General features: G+C 45.5%; 1 protein-coding gene across 2 annotated transcripts in view; it reads right to left on the reverse strand.

The window, feature by feature from the left end:
* Positions 1-255: 255 nt before the first annotated feature.
* The window catches only part of nos1apa (nitric oxide synthase 1 (neuronal) adaptor protein a), a 114,448-nt gene continuing 101,786 nt past the window's right edge, over positions 256-12,917 (reverse strand). For both annotated transcript variants that reach the window (XM_035176468.2, XM_047342897.1), the window contains exons 8-10: positions 12,598-12,765; positions 2,982-3,147; positions 256-2,233 (exon numbers count right to left, since the gene is read on the reverse strand). In XM_035176468.2, the coding sequence (XP_035032359.1) occupies positions 1,659-2,233; positions 2,982-3,147; positions 12,598-12,765 (909 nt within the window). In that variant the 3' untranslated portion in view covers positions 256-1,658. The remainder of the gene's footprint in view (positions 2,234-2,981; positions 3,148-12,597; positions 12,766-12,917) is intronic.

Genomic DNA, 12,917 nt, shown 5'->3' on the forward strand with positions numbered 1-12,917 from the left:
CCGATGGAATCTCTGATATGGTTTTTGATACATCAGCTTCAGAAGGTCAGCGGCTGACTGGGAGTTTGTTCTCCGGACTTCTCACTAGATTAGTTAGATCCTATCAGGATAAAGCTCTTTGCAAGAGATAGTGAGAATTGGCTCCGATTCCCTTTTTAAAATCTCCGCAGCTTCGACTTCAGCCAAACACCGGAGTGCCTGCACTGACTTGACCCGGCTGCGGCTCTGATAGACGGAGAAAGAAAACTCTGTGGCTTTTCCTGGTGAAACAAAATGAACACTTTAATACTGCATTGTGCCCGAAGGCCATACACAGAGCCGGGCTTTAACCAAACAAGACCACTCTTGGCTGTCATGAGCCGCTGTTCTGGCACGAGGGGAAGGGGTTTTTGTTTAGGGGATGAATAAAAGAAACAAACGGCGTTCCTCGAGGTCCGACTAATCCCGGCTTTACATAAATTAAAATGCGCGGACAAGTGAAAAGAGTGCAAACATGCTCCGACTAACAAGTCAACAAATTGTGAGGAGACAAAAGGAGGGTTGCCGGCAGAAGGTCAAGGACGGAGCAGTTCCACGTTTCAGTGGGATGACGTAGAAAACAAAGCTTTTACAGTAGAGATACAGATTTTGTCTAAAAATAGTCTTTGATTGGTCGTGAACAGAGCGAGAGAAGACGTTCTCCTCTCCACACGCAGGGACTGGAGCAAAGTTCCTCTCCAGTTCATCTCTCCTCGTCAGAAAAGAGTCAGAGCTCACGAGTCCATACCCTGTCGTCTTGTTCCCGCCAGCGTGACGGACAGCTACGCTCCCACGCCTCACAAACGGAAAACACGCCCCTGAACTAACCTAAGGTCGATATAGTGTATGTACAGCTTCAATTAAACCAGAGGAGCTCGTTCATGTTTGTGTCCTGACGTCAAATTGATGAAGACGAGCAACAAACAGACGGAAAATACTTTCAATCTGTTGCAGGGGGAGAACGACTCCTCGGGTTTCAGGTCAACTCCCTGATATTTGTAATACAGCTCCTGAATCCCAATGAGGAATTCAGCAACAGGGAGCTGGTGGTCGTGTGTGTGTCTGTGTGTGTGTGTGTCTGTGTGTGTGTGTGTGTGTGACACACAAGAGAAATAAAAGGAAAGAAAAGTAAGAAGGAGGATTTACAGAATCAGAGTGAATGCATGGTTGTGCATATAGATTAGAGATTAGATTCACACAGTTGGTCTCTGGAGACTTTACAGATGTGAACCACGGAGGTCAGTTAAGACGAGTTCAGGTTGAACATGAAGAGAATCATCGTCGAAGTTTATTCGCACAAATCTGCATGAAAATAAACCTGATGTGTTCCAGCTGACGCCACCAATCTGGTTAAAATTCGCTTTATGTTCAAACTGGAAACACCTTAACTCTGATGTCCCCATATCTAAAAAGAAATGTGTAAATAAATCCAAATTCCAAATAAGAAAATCAGAGGTGAACTGGTTGTGATCTGATATTAATCTGGATATTCTGATATGTTGGTTTAAGCCTTTTTCTGAATCACTGTGCGTGTGTGACGATCTGCTACATGCTCTTCCTACGGTTGTAGTTTTGACGCGAGTGAAGAAAACAGCTGAAGGCGTTTTTGTGTTTAACCTCCGTTCTTCAGTGGAGGAGCGTTAAACCGCTATTTCATCTCCCAGACAGTCGGGAGTCGCCTGTCTGTTTAGGACGTTGAGCAGCCTCAGCGTCTCCTCGTCCGTCCCCCAGCCAAAGATCTCCATCCCCTCCTCCCCGTCCTCCCCCCCGTCCTCACTGTCGTCGCTGTCGTCCGTGTTCGACTCGTACTCCGAGGCGATGCCCGACTCGCGGAACCTGGCAAAGTCCAGGCAGCCCAGAGACTTGACGTCGGCGGAGAGCAACTCCGCCGTGCCCTCCGACCCCTCGGGGCTTTTGAGCTCCAGCCTGTTCGGCTTGAGCGGTGGCGGGGGAGGCGAGGGAAGTCGAGGAGGAGGCGGCCCCGGGGGTCCTGGGAGGAAACGGAAACACTCCAGTTTGAGAAGACACTGGTCCCTACCTAGGGGGCTTCCGAGCGTCCCGTTGGAAGACGAGAAGGCGTTGATGGTCCCGTCACCGGCGCTCAGCGCAGGCAGGTTGACGGCCGACAGCTCGGGTTTAGGAGTCGTGGGGTCGCACATCACTGGAGGTATCGTCGACCGGAAGGTGATCTCCAACAAACTGTCCTGGGAGCCCACTGGAGGGAGAGAGGAGGGACGAGGCATTAAAGATGGAGAAGAAGGTGACAAGTGACGAATGAGCAGATCAGACAGATCAAATATTTATGTCACATTCACAAGTTCCACTCTCGCTTAATTTAAATTCCTCCTCCATCACTCACAGCAGAATAATGTATGTGATACAGATATCTGGGATTTGCGATGAACAGGAAATCAATCACTCCGCTACGAATAAATCATTTTTGTATCGAGCATGAAAAAAAAAAAACATGTTTCGAAGCATTTCCTCATCATCAGGACGTCAGACATGTTCTGCATCCGTCTTCATGGACACGGGGAAACAGACCTGGAGCTGAAACACTGAACGATGCATTAAGAGAACTGTTCATCTTCTTCTGTCTCAAACACCTACAGGAGAAATGAGATGTGGCTGAACAGCAGCAGCTCAGTTTGGATTCACAGCTGTTAAATAAAATCTGCTTCTCTTCTGCTGCGTGTCTCACTTTTAAAATCCGGTGGAAACTTGCACGCTAACAAAAAAGCAAACTATCCAATCAGGGTCGTTTTCAACCACCTGCTGTGTTTATGTAACAGCAAGACGAGTGGCTCATTGAACTCCTCGAGACGTGTTTAATATTACATCGTATTAACTCAACTGTGAGGTTCTATCTACCTCATAAATATGTTATTATAATTATGTAAAAAGTTATTTCAATACTCCAGCATGCAGGATGTGACAGTCCCTGGTTCATCTGATCCACTCACTTGAGTTGGGTCCAGACATCTTTATCTCCAGCTCCTGGATCTGTTTCACCAGCAGGGAGATGTGCTGCAGCAGGTCTTTGTTCTGCAGCAGCAGCTGATGGACTCGGGCCTGAGCCTCCAGTCGAGCCGTGGCCTCTGCACTCAGCTGGTCCTTCAGGAGGTGGACCTGCGCAGGAGGAGGAGGAGGAGGAGGAGGAGGAGGAGGAGGAGGAGGCAAGGGTCATTTTAACTGCTCATAAACTCAGTACTAACATCCCCCTTGTAAAACACACAGATACAACACACTCAAGGTCAAACTGTGTTGATCTTTAAAACATGATTTGCTTGTCAGAACAGCAGGCGACTCACAGACCAGCAGGTTTTTAAACTGTGACCCGTGTTTTTACTGAATGAAATAAAGACATGCGCTGATATTTTGGACACTCGTGAGTCGTCATATTATTCCCTGGGAAATCCAAAAATGTTAAAGTTCGCCCCCTCATCTGCATCAGCACCAACATTTTATTCTTTACTCTTCCCTGACAGAACTTCAACACAACAGCTGTTGACGAGTAAAGGAATAAAGTTTTATGTTGAACTCGTAGTGTCTCTTCTAGATTCGGTACAAACAGCTGGTTGTGTTATCGTGTCTTGAAACAGACACAAAGAAAAACCTTTGGCCTCGTGCTGCACTAATGTGCTAAAGCGCTGCTGTACACCATGAAACGACCACATATCTAATGAACGTTGTTATTATCTAAACTTTCTCCTCGTCTCTGAGCTGGTGAGGAGATGAGAGGCGTCAGGATGAAGCTGACTCAGCTCAGCAGGAGGCAGCGATGGATCCGTCACACTGTATTTTCACTGTGTCATAATTAATCAAAGCAGGAAAAAAAAAACAACACAGGATCCCCTCTGACAGTTTTTTCCAGTTGGAGGCGAATAAATCCATCAGTGACACTCGGGTGGAGACGTGTAGAGAAAGACAGAGCCGCGCTGCTTGTTCCACACGGATCCAACGCACTTTGATAATTAACATCTGGACGAGTGGATTAAAGTCCGACACTGAGCAGCTGACTGAACACATGTTGATGCAAACTCACAGGAACAGTCGTGTCTCCTTGTTCTCCGGGAAATCGTCAGATGAAATTTTAATCAAAATAGAATCACTACCTCCGCCAACTAGTGCAGTTTCAGTCGACTTGCTTTTCTTTCCATAGTCATATAAGATCACATGACATTTGACCACTGAAATCCATTCTGCTCTTGACTCGTTCTGGTCAGAACACACATCAACATCTGGCTTCTTTCTGAATCAGATTTCTATCGGCTCTGATTGGCACAGATGGAAACGTGACAACTGGGTGAACACGCTAATTTGCCCAAACAGGGAGGAGTTCTATGCGTTTGGCCAACTCCTCTTCTGGCAAAGGGAAAGGACTCTATTTCCTTACATGCTCATTTTGGTGTAAAAGAGATTCAAGTGAATGTTAGTTGCAAATTGGAAGAAATTCTCTACAGGCAGCTTTTAGGTATCAAGTTCAAGTTTGACCACAAAAATCAAATCAGTTAATTCCTGAGTTCAACTGAACATTTGTGCCTAATTTAAAATGATTTGTGAGGAGCGTTCTTAAAATAACACGTTCACAAGGCAAATAAAAAGTTTAGTGAAGTCACAACAACTTTGACCTTTGGCCTCTACCACCAAAATGTGGCACACATACACAAATGCAAAGCTCTTAATCAGTGAGTTTAACTTATATAAGATCACAGTGACCTTTGACCAAATGTTTGTACCAAATTTGAAGAAATTCCCTCAAACGCTCCTTGAGATAACTTAAAGAAAGTTCTGCTCCCTGCCATAATGTCTCTGGAGGCATAAAAATCCAGATAATAATTATCCTAATTGATTTTGACTCATTTCCACTTATTTTTCAGATATTTAATCCGTCTCCATTGTTTTCAAATTAACCACAGAGAGACTGGAGTTACAGAGTAAACATCAGCGATTGATGTCGTGTCTTTTAATTACTTTGCTTTTATAACCTCCGGTTACACTTTTATTGCCGGACTCGCTCGGCTCCGGCGGCAGCTCTGATCCTCATGTAACCGTAATGCCACAGCCGGCTGTGCTCTGTAAGATTAAAGCACAAACTCCATCTTAATTTAAGACAGAGAGAATAAAACTTGCATGACACTTTAAATCTTTGATATAAAAGAGGAGGAAAGGGAGAAAGAGACGGCGCACATACATATTCAAACACACACATGCACAGACACACACACACACACATATGCACAGCGTTAGTGGCAGCAATGACTCCCCATTTTTACTTCAAAGTACTTCTCAAAATTAAATATTAGTGGCACCACCTCCCACCCTATTTGGCCTCCTCCCCTCCTGCGGCTCCTCATGGCTTTCATTGATTTCAACAGGAGGAATTCTTGAGGTTTTCACTGTCGCCTCACAACAAGAAGGTTTCTGTGTGTCACTAACATCCTAACAACGTCCTCTGACCCGCTGCAGTTTAAACGTATTTTAACTCTTCTCAGTGTCCATACGCTGATTAGTTCGTGGCCACGATATCAACACTGACCAGCACATGATGATTCCCATTCTCGTAAATGGGTAAAATATGATTAACGAGTAGAGGATTCATTCACGCACACACAACAGTTGTCACTGATTCTTCCAGATCGTCAGCGAGCCTCTCAAATTGCATCTCGGATCAGTTTACTGATGATTGAAGCCGATTTGTCTCCGATCGGGGATTTTTGTCGGCAAGGTCCAGAATTTGTTGGCGAGTAAAACATTGTGCTGAACATCCTGTCGTGTGAATCGGGCTGTTGAGGTTCCAAGTATGATTGTATCTCTCAGGACGGATGTTACTACCAGGTGTGAACAAGGCCACAATTGCCCGAATGTGTTAATGTGAGTGTGAACTGTTCTCTGTGACAGACTGGCGACCTGACCCCCCCGTGACCCTTTATGATAAGCAGCCAAACTCTCACGAGCATCAACAGATTGACGCAGATTAACCTCGGGGAACAGAAGAGTGTGAAACCTGCGTTCATCCAGCGACTCTCCAAACACTGTAATGTGAGAATAGCGACGTGCCGCTCGCTGCTGTCAGCAAACCTCTTCACATTCTGCTCTGTTCATATAAATAGTCTAATCAATACGACAGTGTGCCGGAACATTTGCCCATAAAACCTGCAGGAGCGGCCGGCGAGCGCAGCAGGGTCTGAATTACTGGGCCCCGACGTGGAGGTACGAGTCATTCAAACTCACAACGACTCCCTGGTTTCTCATTGCAGCCTGATGTGGTGTCAGAGAACTCGTTACCGCGGAGGCGTGGAGGCCCCTGACGTCAGAGGTGACACATAAACTTTGATTGGTACTGGAACAATACACGGGACACCTCAGCAGGGAGCGGTGGAAAGTCCTTTAGTTTCACATTTAGTCCGAAACTTATTAAAGTGGTGAAGTGTTACATCTGTCCAGGTGCACGACTTATAGCCTAAATATAGTGAATTTACAGCAAAATGTATTAAAGGTCTCAAATAACCAATAAATAAAGTGGAAGGACGCTCAGAGAGGGCGTTCCTCCGCCAAGGCCAACGCCCCATCTCAGAAAACACACTCCTGGATCTGCACGTTGATCCAGATCTGACAAACAGTTTACTGCCTCATCGGCGGAGGTAATAAAAAAGACAAAAAGTGAAGTTATGACTTCAGACTGACTTCTCGTCTTGATCTCTTGTAGCTCACACTTCAGTAGAGACAGATATGATTTAGCTGCCGTAACAAACAGCCAGTCCCACAGTAAGTTAGTGTCTCTTCAGCTGGTTATAGAGCTTTTCCAGAGGAGCTGTGGGTGAGAACCCAAATGTACGTTTCTAACACGTGACGGACGTGAAACTGGAAGAACACAAACATCTCAGGATGAAGAAGAGGAGCCGCACACGTAGAAGACGAAGACGTCAACTTAGAAAGACGAGGAGATTCCAGAGCTTTCAGTGATAAGGGCCGACGCCACTGTCGATGTACTGTAAACAAAAACACCCCTCGACTGAATGTTCTTGACATTTTCCCGTTGTTGTGAACGAGTCTGACCCGGACAATCTCCTGCTGCGTTATTCATATGTGGAAGTAACTCTGGAAAATGTCCAGACCCAATTTCTACAGACATTTTCCGCAGTTCATGTCTGAAAACAGCTTTAGCGAAACAGACAAACTGTGAATCTACAACACGAGGGGTCCTTTTTTGTTTAAAATCCATCCTTCACAACTGTACACAGTTTAAACTTGTTTCACTTTGCTCCTCGCTCTTCTCCCCGATGCATCGAGCTTCAATAAACTGCTTCTGCTTGAAACAGCTGTGTCTCCAGAACCTTCCTCCAGCAGCTCACTATCTCAACTGTAATAAGGAGCCAGTGAAGCAAAGAGAACCAAGATGGGAGTCAGAATTCACAGCCTCCCTCCCAAGGCCTCCACACCTCCTCCTCTTCCTCCTCTTCTTCTTTCACATTCCACTCCCCAGAGAGAGAGAGAGACAAATGTTGATGAGGTCTGTCATCTCCTTCCATTATCTGTGCACTTAGCGACAAACAGAGGTGATGCCAGATTGCGTTGGGGCCGGGGGCCGCCTGTGCAGACCTCGTTTGCAAAGAGTGACACCCTGATGAAGACTCTGCTGCTGTAATTTACTGCTGACAGGACCCCGTCTTGATCTATGGACGAGTGGAGCTTCAACTCCAACATACGCTGCCCTGCTGACATCTCTAATAGCGCCGCGGACACTCCTCCGTGCTTTATACCCAGGCCTTGGCGGCGAGTGTCACATTTGTCCTGTCGCTGTCTCTCCGAGCTGGTAGGAGGACACACGGAGTCGTTTGAGGCAGAAAAAGCAGTGGACAAAGACGCAAAAAGCAAAAAAAAACAAGCTCGGATGAAAAACAACTTTCTTTTTAGAAGTCAGACGTCTGGATATCTGATGAAAAAAAAACAAACCACAGTCTCGCTTCGACGCAGCCACACACAAAGTTAAATTTAGTTTTATTCAACTGATATCTGAGGAAACGGAGTCTGGTCCTGCAGATAAAAATAAAAACAAAGGAGAGACCGACCGATAGGACGAGAGATGACAGAGACTGAATAATTACACCTGGATCTCGACTGTTCGGCTGAAGATCTTTGAGTTTGTATCGTCTGGAAAACTCACTTTGTTTCCTCAAATAAATCAGACGTGTGTTGACGCTGTTTGTTGGTTTGTTGGGATTGATTTTTCTTTTTCTGTATCTGTGGGGAAACTTTCAACCTGACGTGGCTGCACCTCAACATTTAGATTCAATCTTGGTTTCTGGGATTTTTCTGTCAGGGAAGTCGTCACGTCGTCCCTACACCTACAGGCTCAGGGTTTACACAATGCATGATAGTATTCACTGTATTATGAGCCTTTACTCTTATAACAGCGTGAATGAGTCTGAGCTAATAAACGGCGTGACCAGGAAACAGAAGCGCGTCTGCGTTCCAGATATTGTTGCCATGGTAATCATGTATTTCAATATCCTGGTTTTAATAAAGGGATTAAGGTCACACTGCCCGACTTATTACTGCCTCCATTATTTCTCCCATTTCTATGGCGATTGTTCATTTGTGTGTGGAAATGTGAAGCTGATGCTGTTTGTTCGAGCTCTCGTTTCTCTGCTGTGTGTGTGTGTGTGTGTGTGTGTGTGTGTGTGTGTGTGTGTGTGTGTGTGTGTGTGTGTGTGTGTGTGTGTGTGTGTGTGTGTGTGTTCGCGCGCTGGTGATGCAACAGACGGGTAACAAGCCAAACCTAATTACATCCCTCTACATTACACGTGTGCAGACCTCAATTACAATGTAATCAGGTGGTGAAAATTACAGGATGGATGGAGAATTGGATTAATCACGGTGAAACTACAAAAGCTGCAACAACAACAAACAAAAAAAAAGGTGGAGATACGGATCCTGTCGGCAGGAGGTCACCTCTCTCTCTCTCTCTCTCTCAGCGTAACCACTGAAATTAACACATTTAGGAATTACAGCTGAAAAAGATGAACGCAGAGAATCCATTTGTCGACCACAACTCTGTAAGTTTGGAGAAATAATGTCTGTCTGTATTCCTAAAACTTAAAGAGGGAGATTTAAAGCCTCTAATTGAAAGTAGGAGTCGGACAAAGACCCAATTAAAAGGTGCTCCACTTGTGTTGGTCCCTTGATGGTAAACCTGCGGCGGCCCAGCGTTTTCCTCCCTCTTATCGGGGTCGTGAAATTGAAGGAGCTTGAAGTGACTGAAACGGGTCCTTTAAGCTCTAATTAGGCAGCGGCAGCATCTCTCTGCCTTTCTATTCCCTCCTTTGTTCAGAACTGTTCCCCAGAACCAAACACTTTTCATCTTCACAAGTCCTTCTCCACCTGCTTTCCTTCCACCGCTGCGTCTGTACAGTGGCAAAAAACATCTGTAATCTAAAAGTTTATTCGGAATTAACTGATAACTTCAAATATTTAGAATAAATTACAAGCAGAGATGTTCCCACGTTGTTTAAAGAGAATCCGTGAGCGTGTTGGTCAGGTGCGTCGTCGATGCATTTTCTTCTTGTGCAAGAAGTGAAACCATTTCCTCTGCAGGGAAGCGTTTCCTCTTAATACCTGAGGCGGGCAATTAAAGATCAGACTTAGACTTTTGTAAATGTCACTTTAAACAACAAAAAGTTATTTTCCCAATAGATATTTTTGACCTGAGAAGTAAAAAATAAAATTGTGATATTTCTTAGCACCATTTCTTATTAGTTTTATTCTTACTGACCCTGATAAACGTCTGGAAAGTTTGGAGAAAGTTTGAGACGCAGGCAGTTACAGCGAGCGGTGCAATTCAACAAGGTCCAGCGCGACGCTTGCAGAAACGTTTGACAGAAAATCCAATAAAACGTTGACACCCTGATGATCTGTTATCGCTGGTAAACAGAAAACCTCGGCCCCACAGCCGGAGACAAAATCAGATCATGTAGATAAAGCAGAGTCACCGCTTGAGAGTTTCAGTGAACGAAGCCCCGTCTCCTCAATAATGACCAGATGAAGTGTTTTGAAAAGAAGAATGATGATGTCACAGTGAAGCTGACCTTTGACCCTTTGGATATAAAATGTCAGCACTTCATTTTTATGGAATTAGACATTTGTCTGGTATTGAGCTTTGGCTGTAAACTTGTTTTATGGCACCAGGGTGACCTTCGACCACTTTCATACTATGTAAACGAGGACGGACGATACATGTCCACTTCCTCCCACTATCCATGAATGAAGCTAAAATATCCACCCGCTAATATCAGGGAGGCAGGTTTTATGACCTATACTGCCGCTGTCCACCAGGGGGGCAATCAAGACACTTTAGCTTCATTCTTCGGGAGCTGTCTTGTCGTCCACTTTTTATATATTTATCTATGGTGCGAGTTCATTTTGTTGCCAAACTTGAAGGAGTTCCTTCAAGGTGCTCCTGAGCCCTCGCCTTCAGGAAGCCAAGAATCACGCTTTGACCACCACATCCTAACGAATTCAACCTGGAGTGAAAGTGAAGGTTTATCTTGTATAAATGCCGTTTCATTTCGAGCCGACACAGACACGCTGTGATTCTCCTCCTCTCTGTGCAGAGTGTGGTGGGGGGATGAGAACAGCCTCCGACACTGGTTTGTCTCGGTTGCCATCTCCGTTTCGGGGGCAAGAGACTGAAGGACAAGACAATCATTTTTGCTGGAGCAGTGATAAGGAAACGATTACCCTCGTAATGTGTGCAAGACGGAGAGCGAGCTACTTGATGAAGTGAGAGAAAATCAGGAATGTCCGAGTAGACGCGTAGGAACGAGCGAGGGAGAAATAATGTGCAGAAACAGAATGAGGTGGAGGGACAAGGGGGGTTTGAGCAATGAAAACTGATAACGTACTGTCGGAGGGACGGGAGAATAATGAGGAACATAGAGGGGAAGACACAGGAGGTAAATAAGGACAAACAAATGTGAGAGGAATGGAAATGAGGAGGTGGTGGAATAAATAAACAAAGGATGTGAGGGAGGTGGGAGGTTACATCCACACTGTCAGACTAAACTCTTTAGTGCGCTCCCTAAATTAAAAAATAACGTGAAACGATGTCGTGACAACAACTTGTTACTGACAATACGTGTTTCACTGCTGGTTGTCGAGTCGAGGCCGACGAGAACCAATCAGAGAGCGAATGAAGGAGTTTTCAAACTAAAACAAAGCCGTCAGCATTTCTGAAGTTCTCAGTTTCAGCCGCTCAAGAGCTCCGCAGCGGTGTGGACGGCAGACGTAACCATAGCAACAGCGATGCTTTTTAAAACTAAAATGAAGTCAAATGTCATGAAGCCGTTTCAGCGACAACCGCAGAGTGAGTTTCCTCTTGAAACTGAGCCGATGGACTCCTGACTTCATTAAACACCTCCTCTCCCACTCGTCCCTAAGTGAGCTGGGATTAGCGCTGGCCAGCTCGCTCGTTTCCCTCCATTAACTGGGACCTCTGCTCAGGTTCAGCTCCCAGCACAGTTTCACAGTTGCCTGGTGGGACGACGATCAGCAGCAGCGAAAACAGTCAGGACGTCAGTGTTTTTAAAGATTTAGACAAAAGTAATGCTGCTCTAAAATATATGGTGATAGATACCGACAGGAAACAAATATGTCTGCAAACAACTGTGTGTCTCTGTCTTGGTTAATGTGTTTATCTTTTCCTTTTTAAATTCAGGAAGCAGCAGACACTCGTCATTCAGAAACACAACATCTGTTAAAGCAGCTCAGAAAACTAAAAGACAAAGGTCGGACACAAACACCTCTCAAACCTTTTTTTTGATTTATCCCACAAACAGTAAAAATCCTTCGTTCATGTGCCAAAGAACTTCTGACTAATGTTTTTTTAAAAACCGACACCCGCATCCTGTCCCGCGGACGGTGACCTCTGGCTCCATCTGGGTATGATTAATGGCGTTGATGTCTGTGCACGCTCTCTGTGAGAGCGTGGAGCCGTCAGCTGGAGCGGCCGTCTGTTTAACATCGCTCGGGTCGAGACGGGGGAAACAGTTCGGCTTAACCACGACCCCGGCATCAAACCACCAGACTTCACTGTTTAACTGTCTGAGACACTTCTGGGTCAGGCGTGTGTGTGAGGAACATGCTGACGCTGTGTGTGTGTGTGTGTGTGTGTGTAATAAGTCAACACGATATTTTCCCCTTTGTTTTAAAAACTAAAAATGTCCACACAACCTTCGTTTCGTTGCACATGCAGATTACACAGAGCAACAATGGGGAAGTGGGAAGTAAACTGTGACGTTATTGTTTCCCAAACACTTTACATGTTCACTCCGACACCAGAGATTCTGAAAACCATCCCGTTGGAAGGTGTTTGTTAAGATCTTTGTTTCAGGGACGAGAAGCTCAAACACGTAAAGTTTCTTTAGCAAAATGTGTGACGGTAACTTTGGCTCACTTGGTATATTTTTCCTCCTTAATTAAAAGCTTTCTAACATCTTCCTGAGAGAACTGATTCAGTTTCTCCACGCACCTGCCTCACTTACTGTAAGTGCAGGTTGTGTCTGTGTGTAGGAGACGCACCTGTGCCACAGCCACTTGTGTCTGCTGCTGCTGCTGCTGCAGCTGCTGCCCGAGCAGTTGAATCTGGTGGTGGGTCGACAGGGGGGCGGCCGGCGGCAGGACGGCCGCTGCAGGGAGCAGCATCCTGGGGCTGGACACCAGCAGAGAGACCTCCTCTGCAGCTGGAGGCTGGGGACAGACAGAGAGAGATGAAGTCAAGATGTTGTGGTCTAAAACGAGAAAGACATCTTCTGGACAAAGATTAAAACAGAAAAGAGGAATGAAACACGTTTAAAACATTTATCAGTTCATTAGATACGGCAGTGAAAGGTTGAACAGGG

The sequence above is a fragment of the Hippoglossus stenolepis genome, chromosome 14, assembly GCF_022539355.2.
Source record: "Hippoglossus stenolepis isolate QCI-W04-F060 chromosome 14, HSTE1.2, whole genome shotgun sequence".
Taxonomy (NCBI): Eukaryota; Metazoa; Chordata; class Actinopteri; order Pleuronectiformes; family Pleuronectidae; genus Hippoglossus; species Hippoglossus stenolepis.